We start from the raw sequence: 22,266 nt of genomic DNA, 5'->3' as shown, positions 1-22,266 counted from the left end.
ATTTGAGTTAAACTCACCCATTCCAGTCCATTTTAGTTCGCTGATCCCTAGAAGGTTGACGTTCACTCTTGCCAAGTTTGACCACTTCCACTTTGCCTTGATTCATGTACCTAATATTTCAGTTCCAATTCAACATTGCTCTTTACAGCATCAGACCTTGCTTCTATCACCAGTCACATCGACAACTGCGTGGTGTTTTTGCTTTGGTTCCATCCCTTCATTCTTTCTGGAGTTATTTCTCCACTGATCTCCAGTAGCATACTGGGCACGTACCGACCTGGGGAGTTCATCTCTCAGTGTCCTATCTTTTTGCCTTTTCATACTGTTCATGGGGTTCTCAAGGCAAGAATAAAGTGCCTTTTAATTAACATTAATTGATTAAGATATTATTATTATTGGCACCATAGATACCTTGGAACACTTTAGGATGGGGGCCACAGTCCTTAGAATAGAGTTTCTTAGCCTAGGGTCCATTGATATGCATTATGCATCGCTCCTGAAAACATAGTGGTTTAGGGTGCTATTCTGGGGACTGAATCCATAGCCTTCATCACTATCTCAAAAGTTGTTCAAGATCAAAGAACCACAGTCTCAGAAAGCTAAGCTACTCAAATGGCTTCTGATACTGGCCCTATTCTCCATAGTTTACAAATCAGTCCCTGTTTGGCTAGGCAAGAAAGAGGCAGAAACAAGTAGAGAGGATTTCAGTGTGAACAGCCATCAAGGTTTACAGAGCAGAAAGACCATGGGGTCCCTGCTCCTTGGTGATGGGCTTTCTACAAATAAACATTCTCTCTCTCCAAGAATATGAGGCATCCCTTTCTAATATTAGCTAGAAATATGGAGTTAAAAGGAGGGAGTGGTGGAGTAGGCTGCATCATAACTGCTGCTGTTTGTTTAGTCGCTAAATCGTGTCTGACTCTTTGTTAACCTTGGAGTGTAACCCACCGGGCTCCTCCTCTGGGATTATCCTGGCAATACTGGAATGGGTTTTCCATTTCCTTTTTCAGGGAATCTTACTGACCCAGGGATCAAACTTGTGTCTACATTGCAGGTGGATTTTCCACTCTTGAATCAGGGCATTATAATATTAATAGAAGTAGAAAAATGCAAAGATATGAAAATGAAACCTAGGAGAGGGGCTCCTTTCTTAAAGTCCTGGAATTTTACATTAAAATCACAGCCTAACCTACAGTCAACATTCAGACAGAGATATTATGCATTTCAAATATTTTTGTAAAGTTTTTTATTAACACTTTGACTAAATGTTCAGCTCAGTTCTGTCGCTCACTCATGTCTGACTCTGCGACCCCATGGACTGCAGCACTCCAGGCTTCCCTGTCCATCACCAGCTCCCGGAGTTTGCTCAAACTCATGTCCATAGAGTCGGTGATGCTATCTAACCATCTCATCTTTGATCGTCCCCTTCTCCTCCTGCCTTCAATATTTCCCAGCACCAGGGTCTTTTCAAATGAGTCAGTTCTTTGCATCAGATGGCCAAAGCTGGAGTTTCAGCTTTAGCGTCAGTCCTTCCAATGAATATTCAGGACTGATTTCCTTTAGGTTTGACTGGTTTGATATCCTTGCAGTCCAAGGGACTCTCAAGAGTCTTTTCCAACACCACAGTTCAAAGGCATCAATTCTTCGGCACTCAGCTTTCTTTATAGACCAACTCTCACATCCATACATGACTACTGGAAAAACCATAGTTTTGACTAGATGGACCTTTGTTGGTAAAGCAATGTCTCTGCTTTTTAATATGCTGTCTAGGTTGGTAATAGCTTTTCTTCCAAAGAGCAAGCGTGTTTTTAATTTCATGGAGGCAGTCACCATCTGCAGTGATTTTGGAGCCCAAGAAAATAAAGTCTGTCACTGTTTCCACTGTTTCCCCATCTATTTGCCATGAAGTGATGGGACTGGATCCTAGTTTTCTGAATGTTGAGCTTTAAGCCAACTTTTTCACTCTCCTCTTTCACTTTCATCAAGAGGCTCTTTAGTTCTTCACTTTCTGCCATAAGGGTGGTGTCATCTGCATATCTGAGGTTATTGATATTTCTTCTGACAATCTGGATTCCACTTGTGCTTCATCCAGCCCGGCATTTTGCATGATGTACTCTGGTGACTAAGTATGCTAATTCTAATTAGTAAAGTACCAAGAGCTTCCTGAAAAGTTCACTGTGCTAGAAGAAAAAAAAAAAAATGTTCCTGCTGATGATAGACAAACACACACATGCACAGATCTAAAAATGACCCAAAGTCATCTTTTCCCTAAAGATGGTATTTCAGTAGTGATGTAAATTTTTGTTTACTACTAACTTCCTACATATGGACTTAAAAGACCAAGAATAAATTTGGTTGAAAATCATGACATATTTACCTAATCATCCCACTAAGAAGGGATTTAGGTGAAGCAACCTAAGGTCAACATGGGTTTATAAAAGAGAAAACTGAAATTTAAGCAATAAGTTGAAGACTAAAAGCCAAGATGCTTACTAATCAAATTCTGCCCTTTTCAGAATTACAGCTACCAAGTACAAACACATTTTACAGGCTTGCCATAGAATTCCTTATCTAGTGGTACTAGCCAGCTCTATAGACTACGGCACTATCCTAGGATTTCATTTGTATCTGCATCTTCCACATACCACATGGGACATCCATTAGGGACAGCAGACTTTTTTTTAAAGTAATCTCCTGTAACATGGAAGCAAACCTTTTCATTCTCTACTGACAGACAGCATTAAACATTTCATAATTCTGCTTGTCACAATCATTTTACAGAAGGTCAAAAATTGGATTCTAAATGAATCAGACAGGGTTTAATTGAATTTAAATGCATAGGGAATAGAAAATGCTAGCAGATGGACAAGCCTAGCAATTTGCTATCAGCTGCTGAAACATAGCAGATTATTCCTAGTAAGACAGCAGGAGTCATCCTGGCTGCTTCCCAAACATCAACAAGCAAAGTAAGCTTCAGGTTGGGCCCTCCCTCTTCACCCCTTACACCAGCAGGAGAGGAAGGGCCACAGGGAAAAGGATGAGTTCTCTGGAGCTACATACCACGTTCTTGTGGAAAAAATACAGAATCATGTTGGAAAGTCGGGTATAACACCAGTGCCCGTGGACGAGGAGGAGCTTGCTGAGATGTCTAAACTGAGAAACAGCAAAGTCGCTGGCCATCACAGCCTGTGGAGACGGCGGAGAGAATGTCACCCTGAGCAAAACATGTTAGAACAGACACAGCATGGCAGCCTGACCTCCAGCAGGCTCAGACTGGTCAAAATGTGGTTTAAATGTAGTAAATCACACAGAGACAAATATCAAACATACATGAAAATCTAAAAAAAAAACAGGAGTACAAATGAACTTATTTGCAAAACAGAAACAAAGTCACAGATGTAGAAAACAAATTTATGGTTACCAGGGTGCAAGGGGACAGGGATAAACTGGGAGATGTGAAAGTGAAGTTGCTCAGTCGTGTCCGACTCTGTGCGACCCCATAGACGGCAGCCCACCAGGCTCCACCGTCCCTGGGATTCTCCAGGCAAGAACACTGGAGTGGGTTGCCATTTCCTTCTCCAACGCATGAAAGGGAAAAGTGAAAGTGAAGTCGCTCAGTTCGTATCTGACTCTTAGCGACCCCATGGACTGCAGCCTACCAGGCTCCTCAGGCCATGGGATTCCCCAAGCAAGAGTACTGGCGTGGGTTGCCAGTGCCTTCTCCGAAACTGGGAGATAGGGACTGATATATATACTATATATAAAATAGATAACTAATAAGGGTCTATTGCCCAGTACAGGGAGCTCTACTAAATACTCTGTAACAGCCTATGTGGGAAAAGAATCTAAAAACAGTTGGGTATATGTATAATTAATTCATTTTGAAACTAACATAGCATTGTAAGTCAGCTATACTTAAATAAAATTTTTTTAAAATATGTAGTTTAAGCCTTACATGGAGATACCCCCCCAACCCTCCCCCAAAAAAACCCTCTCCAAACAAGCAAAAATGCATGCATACAGAGCCTTAACGGGTTGCCTGGAGTTACCACTCAGCTTTCCAATATGATCCAATGAAACAACACTTCTCTGGTCTACTATTCATGACATAATTTTGGCAAGTGTGCTTCCCCTAGAAAGCAGCTCCCTTAGAACTCTGAGGGAGCATTTGCTTCTCCTCAACGAAGAGAATATAAAAGTATACAGTTATGACTTCACGTGACTATTAATAACACGGCAGGCAAAGGAGATATTTGAATTTCTCATCTTTTGTAAAGACATCAAAGTTTACAATTCTCAGGAAACCCTAAGCCGCACAGCCCACTTTCTTTTGGCAGCACTTGCTCCAATCATGACAAGCAGTCTTTTGGCCAAGCCTCCATCTGAGTTTTGTGCCTTCAACACTATCCAATGCATACATGTGCACACATAAAAACTGGCAAGCACACCTCCCTCTTTCTCTCCTATCTGCTCTTCGCTTCTCCCTCTCTCTTTAGGATCTTTAGGTCTTTTATTCAAATCCTTAGTAGCTCTCAGCGTAAAGCCATAGTTATTGCAGAGATAACACATATGTTCTTATGATTTATATACGTTTTATTTTTAAAACCGAACAAGTGAGTTAAAATTACCCAGGAAAATACCATAATACTCACCCAGTAAATAATCACTGGGCAAATGAATGGATAAACACCCTGTCACTTACTTCTGAGCTAGCTGCAGACAGCCTCACTCTACCACAGAGACGTGACCGTGGAGAAGGCTGCCTTTGGATGGGAAGGTCAAGTTTATGGTATTTGGGTGTGCAACATCTACTCACCTGCATGCCTTCTTGCCCAGAGATACCAATGCCAATGTCTGCCACTTGAATCATGCTGACATCGTTGGCACCATCACCTTCGTGAGACAGGAGAAGAGAAACGGATGAGGAGCAAAGAAAAGATGCAAACTGCAAATCAGTAGCAGCCTCTCAAGCCAACAAATGAATCCTTCAAGGTTTATCCCATGTCTCCAAGCTGCCTGGAAGCTGGCTAAGCAGGAATTCAAGGTGGCCTCCTATTGCCATCAGAATTCTAAATCAGTACCACCTGAAAATCCTTTACCTGGGCTAGCCTCCCCTTTGTCTATGTCATTCACTCGACTTCCAATTTCCCAGATATACTCTGCTTCTTCTAGCCCTGCACCTAGTGTTTCTCTATAACACTACACTCATCACCTCCCCCCCCCCCCCCCCCCCGCCACCTTGCTCGATTTTAACTGCTCTCTCAGCTTAGATATCACTTCCTCTGGGAAATCCATCTCATATTCCTTTTAAATAATACTCATTTGCTTATTTTTGGCTATACCGGGTCTTTGTTGCTATGTGTGGGCTTTCTCTAGTTGCAGTGAGCAAGGGCTACTCTCTAGTTACGGTGCGAGGGCTTCTCTTTGCAGCGGCTCCTCTTGTTGTGGAGTAAAGGCTCTATTGAGCATGGGCTTCAACAGTTGCAGCACACTGGCTTAGCTGCCCCACAGCATATGGAATCTTCCTGAACCAGGGATTGAACTCGTGTCTCCTGCATTGGCAGGTGGACTCTTAGCCACTGGACCACCAGGGAAGTCATATTTCTTTTAGATATGATGCCCCTTCCTTAGGTGTCAAGTACCACTGAGTATGTCTCTAGTAAACCTGTCACATGGTATTATGGTTGCTATAGATTTCCTTGTCTCAACACAGGGGCAACTTCTTAAGAGGAGTTATTACATTCCCACTGGTAATGAACATTGGTTGTTCCCAACTGCCCAGCAAACTTGACTTGTTTTCTAATGAAGTATCCGACCTTTCCCTGGGGACTGAGTCTATGTGTTTTGTTAGGATGAACCCAAATCTCCAGATTTGGGATGGGCAACTGAAGAAAGCCCGGGGAATTAGCATCATCTGTTCCCTGGCCTCAGTGATTGGTTCAGAGATGGGTACATGATTCAACTTAATTGATATAATTGACACGTCCAGGGCTCTAGCCTCAGGAACATATGGATCCAGGGCCTTGAACAGTTCACTCATTTATATGTTCTTTCAATAGGACAGTTGAACAGAATTCCACCCTAATCCTGATACTTTATTCCAGCAACTTGAAAACATGTACTACTATTTCTGAGGTTGCTAATAGGATGAGATATAAAGGTGGGAATTTTCAGTGGCTAGAACAGCATCCTGAGGGGAGAGGCTACCTGAGACTGAAAATAATCCACGTAGAAGCAGAGACTATAAGGGAAGACTGAGTTCTCATTGTGCTAATGTCTGAATTTTGGTGTGTCACAGAACTTACTCTCACCCTGTTTCTCTTTTACACTTATATTCATTTTTGGTGATCTTATCTAACATCAAGGCTTTAAATATCATCACTAGACTTCCCAAATTTATGTCTCTAGCCAACTCCTCACTGCTAAAATCTCAGACTTTATCTCCAGCTGCCTGCCTAACATCACTGATGACATCTAATGGATTTCTCAAACTTAATGTAAGACCCAACTCCTGCTTCCCCTGACTCCATCCCAGTAAATGGATACTCCATCCTTTATATTCTTAGAGATAAACCCTTGACCTCCCCCTTGACGCCTACTATTCTTCAACATATCCAAGCCATCAGCAAATTTCACCAGCTCTTTCTTCAAACCATGTCCATTATCTGATCACATCCCACCACCTCCTCTGCTCCCACTTGGGCTCAAGCCACAGTTCTCTTCTCCCTGAATTATTCCAATAGCTGCTCAACTGCACTTCCTATGTCCTTGTGACCCAGTGGTTACTCCCAACACAGCAGCCAATGTGAACCGTCTCAACTTAAGGCAGCTCATGTCCCTCCTCTGCCCAAAGTCCTCCTGAGGCTCCCTATCTCCACAGATAAAAGCCAAAATTCCTAATGGCCTCCAAGACTTTACATGATCTGGCTGCCTGCCACGTTTCTGCTCTTCATTAACCTGCAGAAGACTCTTCCTTTTGCTCAACCTGCTTTGGGTTTGACACACTGAGCACGGTCCATATCCTGACATTTCACTGTCTTCTCTGCCAGAAATTCACCCCCTCCCCCAAGATCTCCTATGGCTGCTTTATCATCTCCTTCAAGTCTCTGCTCATACCATCTAATCAGTAAGGCTATCTCTGAAAACCCTATTTTAAATAGCAGCCCCTTCCCCTTCCCCCAGTGCTCTTCATCCCTTGATTTTAATTTTTTCAACAGCACTTGTCACTATCTGATATCTTAAATCTTTATACCTTTTTGTTTTGTTTCACTTTTTACTGCATTGCCCTCCTCCTAGATGTAAGCTCCTTAAGAAAAGGTACTCTGTTGGTCTTGTACACTCGTCTTTATCTACTGCCTAGGATAATGCCTGGTATATAGAAGGCACTCAATAAACAGTTGTTGAACAAATAAATAAATGAATTGTTAATTTTCCTGACTTTAACTTTCTTGAAGGTAGAACTCAGGGACTCATCAGGTCTACGTTTAACTACATAACCCTCCTAATCCAGGTGATCTGGGGATCTGATATGTAACACAGACTCCTATTATGTTGTTTTCTATGTCACATATCTACCACCTGATTCATAACAGGGGGCCAAATAGGTGATGGAGGGCAAAGGGGAGATAGTCGGGGGATGGAGAGAAAGAAGGGAGGAGAAGGACAGACCCACATAAGGACAAAGGGATGTATGGAAGAAAGGATAAGCAGAAGAATCAGCCTTTGGTGTGACATGAAAGGGAGAAGCATGGGGCTGGGTCCCACTCCCACTCACCGATGGCCAGGGTCATCACCCGGAGGTGGCTGCGCACCAGTTTTACCACCTCGCTCTTCTGCAGGGGCGTGGCTCGGCAGCAGACAACAGCTTGGCAGCAAGCAGTCAGCTCCAGGAACTGCTTCTGCAGACTCTCTTGCAGGGCAAACTCCAGGGTCTTCCCTGTGATAATGAGTGCGGCCCGAAGCCCTGAGCCCTGCAGGGTGGGAGGAGGCTGGTGTAAACTCGCACTCAACGAAGCTTGCTCCGGAGAAGCTGGGTTCTTCTGAAGTTCTTTCAAAATTGTATCCATCAGCATCTCACAGGCATTCTTGAAACAAGAGGCACAGACATTTAGCCTCGGGGCTCCCTTGCCGGCCACTTTCAGCTAAATTTATCACTGCTATTCTTTAACATCTGCCGCATCCAGGCAACCCCAGGGAGGCAGTAACAGGTTCCTTTTGAAGACCTCACGCTCTTCTGCAGAGCTTCTATGTGTATGTGGGAAGGGGATAAATGGATGAGGAACATCTCACTTCCAACTATACAACTGAGAAATAAGTGTTAAGATTTGTTATTTGTGCAGTTTACTTCTCAAACTATCAAGTGCGCTCTGGTCTCATTCTTCCATTTTCTATGTGCTAGGCTTTAGGCAAATTACATAACCTCTCTCACGCTCAACTTTCTAATCTGAAAAATACAAATGTCTACATTATACAGCTGTTGTGAGGAATAAGTGAAATAATGCACGCAAAGCTCCTAGTGTAAAGCACAATACTCGGAATTTAAAACAGTAATTATTATTTTTCTCCTCTTTTTGATTCCACACATTTATTCACTAATTCACTTAACTATTTACTGAGAATTCTAGGTGCTGGGGACAAGTCAATGAACCGGAAGTCCCCACCCTCACCGAGCTAACATTCTGGTTCTGTTCTCAGCGGCCTTATCACGGCTGGTTTGCATACAATCCCTCCACTCTCCTCACCCCAGGCTTGTTAGGAAGGTCTCTGAAGACAGACAGCACTTTTAATTTATTTTTGAAACCATCATAACGCCTAAAAGAGGACCAAGTTGGTCACTCAATAAATATTCATTGATGAATTCTACTCAAAACAAGCACAATAAATTTAACCAGAAACTATAGTGTCAAATGACACACAGAGCCGAACAAAAGCCTAGAGCAGTGCACTTAAGTTTATACACTCAGTCTAAAAAAATTTATTCAGGAAAGAGTTCCTCACTCAGAGGCTATTTTCTCTTATTTCAAATGCTGTTTTATCAACTATTTCTCAACCCACAATAAAATAGATGAAAAGTAGGTATGGATATGTAGGCACACACAGACACAATAAAGACTTAACAACCACATACACAATAAACAAGAGATTCAATTTCAAAATGGCAACCTTTACCATGGGTACAAATCCGATCCCATACACCTCAAATGTCCCCAATGAATCAACTATGCTCATTAGAGGCTCAAAATGTAATAATTAAAAAAAAAAGATAAAAAATTATCTTTAAAAACCCTCTGGAGTTGGGTTAAATTAAAATGGTACATTTGGAAGGTAACATACTCTGCAGTCATTGAAAATCAAGATGCCTATTAACCTGTTGTGAGCTGTTTAGTTGCTAAGTCATGTCAGACTCTTTTGCAACCCTATGGACTGTAGCCCGCCAGACCCATCTGTCCAGGTGATTTCCCAGGCGAGAATACTGGAGCAGGTTGCCATTTTCTTTTCTGGGGGATCTTCCAACCCAGGGATCGAACTCACATCTCCTACAGTGGCAGGGGGGTTCTTTACCAGCGAAGCACCAGGGGAGCCCTTACATCTGCCAGGGGCCATATTAAACAATTTCCATTTTCCATTTAATATGCACAACAATGCTATGAAATGGGCACTACTCTCACATTACAGGTTAAGGAAAATGACTCAGGCGGTCAACTCCCAAAGGTCACATACCTGGTCACTGGCAGGCTAAGCATTTGAATCCAGGTCTTACTAGACTTAAGGGCACATCCATTTTAGTGACTAAAATGACCAGGCATTTTCTGGTGCTAACTCCCTTGCTGATACTGGGATCTGGCTGCTAGTTTTGCTTATGGGTTCCTGGGCCACTGTCCACTGCCAAGGAGAACTAAGTCTGTATTAAGGAAAATTCTCTTCCCTCAAAGTGTACCATCTAGTTGGGTATTGACTGACGACTGGCCATAACAACATGGCTAATCAAACACGGTAGCCTGTGGCCAAGACCCAAGACATGATCTGGGTGGCAAGTTCCAGAGAACTTCTGAGAGGTAGGTTGCTATGGCAAAATGAACGTGACTGATAGAGCCTGACAACTTAGGAAGGAAGGAGGAAGGTTTTCCAAGCAAATTATACAACACACACAAATTCTTAGTGTCACTGTATTAAGAATCTTCAATAAAATGCCTGTTTAACTAATTAGATTATTTGTGTTAGAGATTAGTGACAGGACTTCCCTGGTGGCTCAGACGGTAAAGCGTCTGTCTACAATGTGGGAGACCTGAGTTCGAGCCCTGGGTTGGGAAGATCCCCTGGAGAAGGAAACGGCAACCCACTCCAGTACTATTGCCTGGAAAATCCCATGGACAGAGGAGCCTGGTAGGTTACAGTCTATGGGGTCACAAAGAGTCGGACATGACTGAGCAACCTCACTTTCACTAATTAGATTATTTGTGTTAGAGATTAGTAACAGGGCTGGAGGGAAGAGGGTATTGGGAAATATAGGCTGAATCCAAACCTTTTAAATTCCTTCTCCTTAAAAAAGGAGAATAAAAAACTTTTTTCCCTTCAAGTTCTTTCAACTTTTGATATTCTCAGGTGCACTGTATAAAATCTGCCACTAGAGGGCAAGATTATCCTCTGAGCCTAATTTTAGAATTATCAGGAAAATATTCACACAGTTACACCAGAAATCACTTCCCCTCAGCTTGAAAGGGAGGAAGATGCCTGCCTCACATCTTGACATATTTTGTCATCATGGGCTAAATCTGGTGAACTCAGTGACAATTCAATATGGGGGTAAGAGAGAAGCAAATTCATTGGAAATTCTTTTAATGGGAATTTTTTCCTTTGAATCATTATATTTTCCAAGCTTTTAAAATAACTAAACCAGCTACATTGCTGGACAGTAGTAGCAGTACAGTTGCTAAGTCGTGTCTGACTCCTCTGACCAAATGGATTGTAGCCGGCCAGGCTCCTCTGTCCATGGAATTCTCCAGGCAAGAATACTGGAGTGGGTTGCCATTTCCTTCTCCAGGGGACCTTTCTGACCCAGGGATCGAACCCAGGTCTCCTGCATTGCAGGCCCGACTCTTTACCACTGAGCCACCAGGGAAGTCCCACTGCTGGACAGAAGAACTGATTATCAAGCAGTTAATGGTCATTGGTTTTTCCTTCTCCTAACAGTCATGAAATCACAAGTATTCCACTGGCTTTGGAAAAAAGGAGACTGGGCTAATCTCAGGGTACATACTTTACTTTCAGTATTGAGGATAAAGAGCTTGTCATTTGGCTCCAGTAATTTGCACGCATAGGCAATATTGACAGCTGTCTCCTGTTTGTCCCCTGTCAGCATCCAGATCTTGATTCCAGCTTTGTGAAGGGCTTCTATAGCCTCAGGGACCCCCTCCTGCAGACGATCTTCAATGCCAGTAGCACCTAAAAAATAACCAGAGTTTAACAGCGCTTGTAAGAAACAAAAGCCAGCTGAAGCTCGCCTAAACTGTGATGGAACCTATCTGTCAGCTGATCCTGTTCTGGACTATGCAAACCACTCCAGTAGCTTCAAGGGGTCCAAATGAAATGTTGACTCCTCAGACCAAAATCATATACAAAAAAGTAATATTGGGGGAGGAAAGCCTTAGCACTCAATGAGTTTATCAAACTCACTTGCTCTCCTTCTGGCTAGCTTTCTTCTAGGGGGATTGAGGGGATTTCATTCAGTTACTTATATAAACTTACTCCCCAATTTTATAATTCTATGATACTCCTAAGGGTAAAGACAGGCTTTTAAAGAATGTTCTGGTCAGTAACCCATAATATCTATTTTCAATGCTCTTTCATACTATAAGTCCATAATTTCCTTTTCTAAAACAACTGAGACTAGCTTTATTTTGGAACTCAAAGTCTCTGCAGATTTTTAGGTAACACAGTACATGAGTCATATCTTATAATATCTGGTAATCAAGCATATTAATATTTCTTTAGCAAAACTTATAAATTACAATAATCACACTAATTAGGATAACAAATACTTTAAACCATCTTATCAAATCAGGCCTGATCTGGCCACTAAATGAGTTTTGGCAGTAAAGCCACAGAGCATGTTGAGTTTGGGACCGCAGACAAGGAAAAGTGGATCTATTATAGACCACTCACACTGTCATGGAGAAACGACTTGGGAGGAAGATCATTACTCCGCTGGCTAGAGACCAAGTCAGGTCATTGCTTTTCTCTGAACCTGAGGAATGGAGCTTAGAGACTGGTATTTTGGTGTGTTAGCATTTATATTAGTACCTAGAGGTCCAGACTCTAAAACTGTGTTTTTCAACCTTGACTGCCTCTTGGGAACTACTTGGGGAACTTTGAAAACTTCAAATACCCAGGCCATATATCAGGCCAACTGAATCAGATTCTGGGGGTAGGCACTGGTATTATTTAAACTCCTCCAGGTGATTTTAAGATGCAGTTCAATCTGAAACAAGAGGTGTCAGGTGTGCAACTTTTAGCTGAAACCAAAAGGTAAGAGAGAAAAAAAATTTTAGTCCAATTGCAGGCACAGAATAAAGAATATGGGCCCTAGAGTGAGAGATGGATAGCTCTGAGCTTTTCCCCAGCTCTGCCAGTGACTAGACTGTGACTCTGAACAAGTCATTAAACTGCTCTGCACCAAGTTTCTTCTATGTAAAACAGATCTGTAGTGTGGGATTCAAAAAGACAACATATTAAAAAACCCTATCCAATACCTGGCAAGAAACTCTAGCTTTCTTCTCTTGACCAAGGGTATTTATTCAGCTTTATATTCTATGCTAAGTGTTGAATTAAATGATCTTAAGGATGATCACGCTGAGCCTACCACAAATGAAGTCAAGTTTACCGTGGTCAAAAACGGACTGGGAAGGATTGGAAGGTGGGTAGAAATCAAACTGGACAGGGTGGATAGAAACATATGTATCTGTTAGATCAAAGTGGGAAAAAAGGCACTGGTGAATAACTAATACACAGACATTAGGCATTTTAAAAAATTCTCCATTAAGACAATACACCATAGTCCACCTACCAAGTAAAGTTAGTTTGTTCTCCAACCTCATGGCAGATTCAAGGAGTAATTCTTCCCTGTTGTCAATGCTGGTTTCAGCTAAAAAATGATTTCTCAGCCACTCTGCATATTCAGTGTCACTCATGACCTATGGGGGAGGGGAAAAAGCTATGAGGCAAGCTATGTGATAAACCTGTCAAGACCCACGCTAGAAAAATATCAAATCATGAACTCATTTTAGGTATACCCCTTTCTGGGTTCACTTAGGCCAGGTCCAAATACCATACCTGGCAGCAAACCTCCCAAGCTTTGTGATCAGACTAGTAAAACCCTGAGGATGGATGGACCCCGTAGCTCAGTATCTCCAGGAAATTCTACTCATAAGATGAAAGTGGGTTAATCTATTTAATTAAGCCAGGAACTATGCAGAGAGAAAGGAGCCACTTGAAAGTGAAATCCAGGGGGATTCTAATGGTGCAGCTGAGAAAGTGGTGTTAGGTACTCAATTCCAGGTGTCACACAGCTATAGCAGCAGCAGTTTCGTTTGGCCGCACCATGCGGCATGTGGGATCTTAGTTCCCCTACTTAGGGATCAAACCCACACTCCCTGCATTGGAAGCATGGACTCTTAACCACTGGACCACGGGGAAAGTCCCACCTTTGATTACTTTTGATGGTTGGTTTATGGGGTGAGTTATTCATAGGCGTTAAAAGAAAGAGGAAGCCAAATGAGTGAAGCAAGAAAGCTCTCTTCCAAACAAAACGTTAAGTGGAATTCCTAGAGAAAGAACCAATGCTACATGTTCCTCTGTCTTCAGATTGCTGTAGAGAAGAAATCTACTTTCAATTCTTATAAAGCAGCATGGAGTTGATGGGGTGAGCCAATTTCTCTACTCATTCTTGCCCATAAGGTAATGTGATTTGGGAGAATCTGACATCTGCTGGGCTCTATCTTTATTAGGACAGAAATCATTCCCACTGAAAAGGCAGAGGCTCTGTTTTGATCTTGATTTCTTCACTCTTACAACCATGTGTGAGACAGGCTTTTGATTATCCTTGCAGCTGATATGAAGTGCTTCGGAGTCTATAAAATATGCTACTTTCCCTAAGGCTGTTCCCAAGAATTAGAATTTGGGAAAGAAATGAGAGATGCCTGCACTGGTCTCAGGACCTAGTTACAGTCTCCAATTCAGTTAAGACTCCAATTCAGTCCGCAGTTCTCTCAGGAGCTCTATCATTTAGGAATTATCGGACAGCCAGTGAAGAATGGATGCTTTGATCTACCCATTTCTCTCCACCTTCTCTACTAGTTAGAGCTCACAATGAAGGACAGAAAATTGACACTCTGGCTTCTAACACAGCAAAAATTAACTGCAGGGCTCAGATCCAGGGAGGGAGAGGATGACAGAATGGGTGGGAGGTAGTTATGGAGAAGCGAGAGAGTTGGCAAGAGCAGCCTCCTTGGTTCTCCTCCAGTATTTCCCCTGTGTGGACTGACAGATAAATCACTGAAGGACAAGAAACAAGGAACAAAGTCTTAGCTATATCTTGATAGCAGACTCCCTTCCCTTCCCCATAAGTACATTCTTCCCTTGCCCTAGGCCTTACTAGATTTTCCTTCCCTACCTTAAGTAGACTTCTCCATCTTCTCCTGCCACAGCTCTCATCAATAGCTAGCTGAATCTCCACTGAAGGAAGAAACATTACCTAGGTGTGCATTTGGGGATACAGTTGTAGGGATGGGACTCGGCATGTCTTGGCTTATTAATAAGGGACAGGAATCTAAAGGTGTAAGGCTTTGCATAGGCTTATTACACCTGAGTGGGCTTCCCAGGTGGCACTAGTGGTAAAGAACTTGCCAGTACAGGATACATGAAAAGATGCGGGTTCAACCCCTGGGTCAGGAAGATGCTCTGGAGAAGGAAATAGGAACATACTCCAGTATTTCTGCCTGGAGAAGCCCATGGACAGAGGAGCCTGGTGGGTCCACAGGGTTGCAAAGAGTCAGACACAACTAAAGCAACTTAGCACGAAGCACACATTACAGCTGAGCAGCTGGACTTGGTCAGTACTGAAGCCAGGCCCCACTGAAAAAACTTGACGAATTTACTCTTAAAAGACTATGTATCTCAGTCTCTCCCAGGGATGGTTTTGGTAGTAACACCCCTCAAATCACTTCTTGGAACTCTACTTTCTTATTACATAATTTTTCATGTAGAAAGGAAGAACTAGGTCTCAGAAAACTGAGATAATATTTAGGGAATTGATCTGGATTTGCAGATAAAGATGTACAAGCCAACGAGGAAAAAATATCAAGAACTTCTAAGGGGAAAATAAAGGCCAGTCTCTGGCCTCATTCATTAAAATGCTACAAGACAGAGGAAAGACATTTACAAGGTACTGAGAGCCAGAGAGTAGGGTCCAGGGATTTTTACTCCCAGCCATACTGCAGTTTCCATGGGCTTCTCCAGGCAGGAATACTTTGCCGACAAAGGTCCATCTAGTCAAGGCTATGGTTTTTCCTGTGGTCATGTATGGATGTGAGAGTTGGACTGTGAAGAAGGCTGAGCGCTGAAGAATTGATGCTTTTGAACTGTGGTGTTGGAGAAGACTCTTGAAAGTCCCTTGGACTGCAAGGAGATCCAACCAGTCCATTCTGAAGGAGATCAACCCTGGGATTTCTTTGGAAGGAATGATGCTAAAGCTGAAACTCCAGTACTTTGGCCACCTCATGAGAAGAGTTGACTCATTGGAAAAAAACTCTGATGTTGGGAGGGATTGGGGGCAGGAGGAGAAGGGGACGACCGAGGATGAGATGGCTGGATGGCATCACGGACTCAATGGATGTGAGTCTGAGTGAACTCCAGGAGATGGTGATGGACAGGGAGGCCTGGCGTGCTGCAATTCATGTGGTTGCAAAGAGTCCATGGGGACACGACTGAGCGACTGAACCAAACCGAACTGCAGTTTCCAAATGAAAATACTCAGATCTATTGAAAACTTTTCTGGCAAAATACTCTGAGAACAAACTCTGACCAACTAATATATAAGGAATAAGGAAGCTATATGAAAAGAAAGCCACTGGCCCAGGAACTTTCTCAGATATCTGGATCAGGGTTTGATACATGCTTGTTTTCATTAAATGATGGTCGAACACACGAAAGAAGGAAGCCTTTGGGTGCCCCAAGCAGCCTCACCCTCTTTGCTATACACAGAGTGCGCAGCCCTCGTTTGGCGTAGTCCTCCAAGTGCTTCTGGGTTTTCTCCCTTATCATCATCTGCTGTTTTTCCAGACCTGGTCCATCTGAAATAATTGACGAAACACAAGTGCTCCTACCAGTTTATCCAACGACAAACATTTTTAAAAAATAATGGAACCTTAATCCATAACAAACAAAAGACCTCATAGTTTTGAATCCTAAATGTGCATTTATAAAAGGGATCCCCTCAGAATAAATCTTTCCCTTGTTCCTTTCTCCTTGGGGAGAAAAAGGCTCCCAAATTAATGCAAATACCATTCCCACAACAGTGATAATGATAGTAACAATGATTATACTGATGCTGGCTGTCTTCCACTGAGCACTTACCATTTTCTAGGCTCTGAGCAGAGGCACTGCGTATATTGCATATAGTATATCCCTTTGATCCATTATCTGCTGATTATACTATGGACAAATGTTATTTGTTTTTGTAAAAATGTGAAAGCCTATACTTGAGAACCCTAATATTGCATAAGAATTATATAAAAATGTGAAACCCTATACTTGAGTGTAACTTCTATTGTTTTAAATGTTTGTGTCCTCTGCCATGAGTTACACAACATTCTCACTTTCAAAAAAAAGAATACAGATTTGAACCCTGGTCTATGGAACCCCAAAACTTAGGTGCTTTCTCACCAAATCCTAGGCAGCTTCCCCTACTTCATCAAGTGTGATGGATCCTCACAGATCTGCTTGTTTGCCTTTACAAGACCATTGAGAGTGGCCTTGTGATCACGAAGCCCTTCCCATCACTTCTTTCTCAGACCTGCATGAACCCACCTGGGGAAGCCACAGAGAGCAACTCCATGATCGTGGAATCAGCGCCCTTTGTATATACAACCACTTGGTTGGAAAGGGGGTGCCGGACCACCACGGACATTCTTTTCCTTACTGAGTCGAAGGGCAGGATATGTAGGAGTTGAAATGTTAATGGTCCCAAAGCAGCGAAGTCCACCACGACCTGCTCTGGGGTCCGGGACTGCAGAGTGCACTGGTAAGCCCGGGCAGCGTACACTAAGGCGGCTTCATCAGGGCTCTCAGCCTCATAACACAGGCTGGAGGTCAAGGGCTGTCCAGCAAGGGCTTCTACCTTGCCATTTGCGATGCCTGCATCGCTGTTTTGTTTCTCAATTTCTGTGGGACATGCTGAGTTATCAGAGCCCTGGAGGCTCTCACTTGTCTGGGAGATCTCTTCCTCCACAGGTGAGGCTGGTTTCATTCTATTAAACAGAGAGAGTCTGCTCACAAAGGCGTTTGGGACTCCAGATGGCTCTTTCCCACTGGCAAGAGATGGTGAACTCGACCTTCGGACAGACAGTCTCTGGAAGAGGTTTTTAATCTCATCCAAAGATTTAATGGGTATTCCACGCAGAGAGGAGAGTCCGACCTAGGAAAGATAACATGAGAAGGTCTCAATAAAACAGTCAAAAGCAGTTGATAGCAACTACGAAGTCAAACTAGGGGACAAAAGGACAATGAAAAGTTACTACTTCCTTACATAGCAAACTGTTTCATATTTAACAATGATGCAAAAAAAAATAATAAAAATAAAAGCAGCCATTATGAAAAAGATTTGCTAATGTTGGTAGCACTGTGAATTTCTACAACCATTTAGGAAGAAATCTGACAGCTCATAGCAAAAGACAAAGTGTGCTAATATTGGTAGCAGTGGGCATACTTTTAGCAAATTTTTCTGATAAAATAACCTAATATAAAAAATTATCTTTATTATATGCATCCTAGCAATAATAATTTTAAAATTATAAGTATTCAATAACAAATTAGAAACATCTTAAAATGTTTTATAATATTTAAATATCAAGTTTATAAAGATTACAGGGCCATACTGAAAAAGCTATAAAAATAGTGTGAGCAGCAGAAAAACAAATGAGTGATTTGTAGAAGAAAGTAAATCAAAAGACTAGCAAAATGTGTTTTTTCTTTCATTTTTCAGATTATAAAAAAGGTTGTTAATTTGACTTAAGAAAAACAGGCCAATAAAGTAGTTTATAGAAGACGATCAATATCATGATATGAATTCAAATTTCTGCTTTTATAGAACTTTTTCTTGTTCATATTCTGATTTCTTCTAGATCTTAACTGTTACCAGTGATTCAATTTAGAATTTAATACTAATTGGGAAGACCAATTAATTGAATTGTAAAATTTTCACAATAGAAATGTCCAAGAATTAAATAATTTTCTCCTAATAATTATTAATTTTATGATAGTTTGAGGGACTCATGTTGGTCAATTTGCAAACTTACTGGCAACTCAAAAATGAAAAGTGAACTCAACTACAGATGACGTTTCTGTATTACACATGAATTCCAATGAGCTCTTTATTCACTGCCTTGCTATCACTACCTTAAAATATCATAACACTTAGGCTTATATATGCCTACAGAGATTGTCTTTCAGGCCACAGAATATTCATTCTTTGGGGATAAGACAACTCTATATCTTAAGCAGAAAACGCCAAAAGATGTCTGCATTGGAAACAGACGTATATCAAAAGGTGTTGTAGCGGAGAAAAACAGAATAACCAGTGATTTATCCTCTAACTAGATAACTTCAAAGAGCAAGTTTCTAATTGAAATCTTATAAAAATACAGTTTCGGATCAAATGAAAGCTTAATGAGAAGTTATTTTTATGTTAAAACTGACCACCTCTGAAGTTGCCAAGAGAAAATGATCTAATAGAAAATGAAAATTTAATTGGGTTGTGTTGCAAATTGAATTTTAAGTGGATGCGTGCAAAAGGGGAAATAGTTATACTCAAGGAAGACAGCACAGTGAGTGGTGAATCACCAATCTCTAAAGCAAGCTTTCCTTTTTAATTGAAAATGAATTTTCCATGAATTCTAAGCTACAAAGAGACTTTAAAGATTCAGCTTGTGTGGGAACAGCAGAACCTTGGTATATTATAGATGTATTGGATCTTCCAGTGATTGAGTTTACATTACCCAAGTGGCATATGAAAAGGTATGTTATCATTAAACATGATAATGAATCCAATACTTTATATTTTGCTTGATGTAGTGCATATGTTGGAGGTCTCAGAAGTTTCACAGAAAGCTTCAATTTGGTAGGCAAAGTAAAGCAAAATGAAGAGTCACATTTGCCAAGAACTGCTCTCATTAGCTATCCTCCTGGAAGCAAAGTAGTATAGTAGCATGGATCCATACTCCCTGGGTTCAATCCTATTTCCCCAACAAACTGGTCCTGTATCCCTGGGCAAGTTACTTAAGCTTACCTGTAAAATAAGGAGTAGCAGAATAATAGTACCTAACTCATGGAACTGTTGGGAGTATTAAATCTATTAATACCAATAAATCACTTAGAACATCATAAATTCAGAGTACAGGTTAAACGATGTATATATGTTACCTGTTACTATTGTTAATTACAATCCATATAAGACCATGGGCTTCCCAGGTGGCGAAAGTGGTAAAGAACCCACCTGCCAATGCAGGTTAGATGTAAGAAACTCCAGTTCGATCCCTGGGTAGGGAAGGTCCCCTGGAGGAGGACATGGCAACCCACTCCAGTATTCTTGCCTGGAGAATCCCCATAGACAGAGGAGCCTGGCAGGCTACAGTCCATGGAGTTGCAAAGATTTGGACATGACTGAAGCAATTTAGCATGCATGCACAGTAAGAGCACATAATATAATTAAACCCAAAGTTCTCTTCTGGAAGGTGACCCTCGCTTGCATTAGTCTTACCTTTTGCCGTGGCTGGTTAGGAGCAGAAACCACGACTGTGTTGCAAATTGCCAATGCAATAAAGAAGTCGATGATGTACAGAGTCTCCAGTGGTGGATCTGGGGTAGGCTCATCCGTTGGGGTGAAGAGCAGAGGTGTAATCTGACTAAACTTGTCCAAAAGCCTGGTGTCTGGTACCACATCTGTTTCCTGAATATCCAATGAGACAAAGTGTGGTCACAATAAGCATCTAAAAATATGAGTTTTAAATCTACACAAGAAGCATGATTTCTAACCAGAATCTAAGAAACATGAGACAGTATACTATTCTTTTTTTAAAAAATTGAATGTACATGGTATCATGGGAAGTGAAAAAAAAGGAAATAAAAGACAAAAAATTAAATGGAAAATCCAGAATGCATAATACGAAAGGAGATTACCTTGACTATTAAACAAAGTAAGAGATAGAGACAATGCCTTTCACCAAATTCTAACTGAATGAGTGTTTCCTTATTTTGAAATATACAGTGCAGAGCTATATTTTATTGTAGGATTCTACTTTGGGCATAGATTCATCCAACAGCAACCGATGAATATTAATTCTTTTAAAAGTGAGCATGTTATTCGTACTATGTTATTTTAACAAAATATTTTATGGCTCAAGTCACTACTATTGTTTAAAACCCAACCTTCCAAAATAAAAACTATAAGCAGGTTAACAGAGTTTATCTGTATTTCCCTAGTAATACCTTACAAGACATGAACATCCATGCTTGCTATGCTAAGTTGCTTCAGATGTGTCCAGCTCTTTGTGACCCTATGGACTGTACCCTCTTGTTCACGGTTCTTCTGTCCATGGGATTCTCCAGGCAAGAGGACTGGAGTGCATTATCATTCTCTCTTCCAGGGGATCTTCCCAACCGAGAGAGAGATTCAGCGATGAACATTCAAAGGTACCTCTAAGAGAGTTCTGATTATCAAATATATTTGGCAACTGTGACCTATGGCCTTCTCTTTTGTACAATTCCTTTTACAAATTGGCTTTAAGAAGTTTCACTATTGGGGGAAAATACTTCATTCTGTTTAACACAGTACTTTTGACACTTATTTAGAAGTACTAGCTTTAATGAATGAAGTTCCTTTATAATTTTGTAATATGTAGTCAACTGCTTTAGAAATTTTTCGGATGACTCAAAAAAGGGATCATCATCTCTGAATCAAGTTTTCCAAAAAGTGCCACTGTATTCTAGAGGAGTCCAGGATGCTGGCAAAGCATACTGACTTCAGGAAAGCCAAGAGAGGCGATGGAGAGAACAGACTCAAATGAGATGCTTGATGTTAGACTCAGTGATCATGGCTTGTGTTTTACACTTAGGAGTTCGGTCAAGTTTTAACACAGGTTCAACAAGCAAAGAGCACAGGCTGGAAATCATATGGGTTTGGGCTCTAGATCCACTACATGCTGTCTAGGGGCCTCAGGCAACTTACTTATTTAACCCTCTGAGCTTCATTTCTTCTGAATAACCTTAAGAAGTATACCTACCTCAGAGGGTGGCTGTATAAAGTAAATGAGACAACAAGTGAGACGAGACCAGCACAACAGAAACGGAAATAATTTTATGTTCCTTTTTCTTCTGGAATGACACTCATTTTCAGGCAGTTTACCTGGTTCACAGTGGATTTCAAAGGTCCCAGTTTTCTGCTGTCAAAAGACATCCTTAAATTTCTATCTAAAGACAGCATCTATTGTTCTGTGATAGCTAACTCAGCAAAAATTTGAACCATGTTGTGTCTGATAGAGTTTGTAAATGTTTGTAATCTGATGACTGCTCATTAACTAGTTGGCCACATTCCCTCTCAAGTCTCACACAGAGTAACACTGAGCCAGCAAGAGTCTGTGCTGTGCCCTCAGTTACTTGGAGAACCATCCTTTCCTAGAGGATCCCCTTGCCAAAGTTAGTTACAAGAGAGTGGCAAGGTCTGATGCTTGGGAACCTTGTTGCATGGAATTGATGAAGGCTATGATGATACTGGCATCTAGTGAGTGTGAGAGAGGCTACAGGCTGGAGCAGTATTTCTAAAGGCATCCTTCTCAAAATGTTTATACATATTAAGCAAAACTCCAAAGAGTTCCATACTAAAATAAGTTTAAGAAATGTTTAAATAGGTCTCGCTATTGTAGCACTTCTAAGAGTGTTTATAAGGTACTGGGAATCTCCAAGAAGAAGCCAGTATGCAGGCTTTGGCAATGTTATCTC

The 22,266-nt window shown here is 41.5% G+C and overlaps 1 protein-coding gene across 7 annotated transcripts in view; it reads right to left on the bottom strand.

Annotated features, from left to right (window-relative positions):
- ATP10D (ATPase phospholipid transporting 10D (putative)) overlaps positions 1-22,266 on the bottom strand; it is a 127,183-nt gene that overhangs the window by 22,066 nt on the left and 82,851 nt on the right. For all 7 annotated transcript variants that reach the window (XM_012179906.5, XM_060417071.1, XM_060417072.1 and 4 more), the window contains 8 exons: positions 20,030-20,218; positions 17,083-17,689; positions 16,240-16,346; positions 13,064-13,190; positions 11,258-11,442; positions 7,775-8,084; positions 4,817-4,893; positions 3,061-3,186 (listed from right to left, as the gene is read on the bottom strand). In XM_012179906.5, coding sequence (XP_012035296.3) covers positions 3,061-3,186; positions 4,817-4,893; positions 7,775-8,084; positions 11,258-11,442; positions 13,064-13,190; positions 16,240-16,346; positions 17,083-17,689; positions 20,030-20,218 — 1,728 coding nt within the window. The remainder of the gene's footprint in view (positions 1-3,060; positions 3,187-4,816; positions 4,894-7,774; positions 8,085-11,257; positions 11,443-13,063; positions 13,191-16,239; positions 16,347-17,082; positions 17,690-20,029; positions 20,219-22,266) is intronic.

This window comes from Ovis aries, chromosome 6 (assembly GCF_016772045.2).
Source record: "Ovis aries strain OAR_USU_Benz2616 breed Rambouillet chromosome 6, ARS-UI_Ramb_v3.0, whole genome shotgun sequence".
Taxonomy (NCBI): domain Eukaryota; kingdom Metazoa; phylum Chordata; class Mammalia; order Artiodactyla; family Bovidae; genus Ovis; species Ovis aries.
Note: the sequence above shows the minus strand (reverse complement) of the source record. Positions and strands in the feature narration are given on the sequence as shown.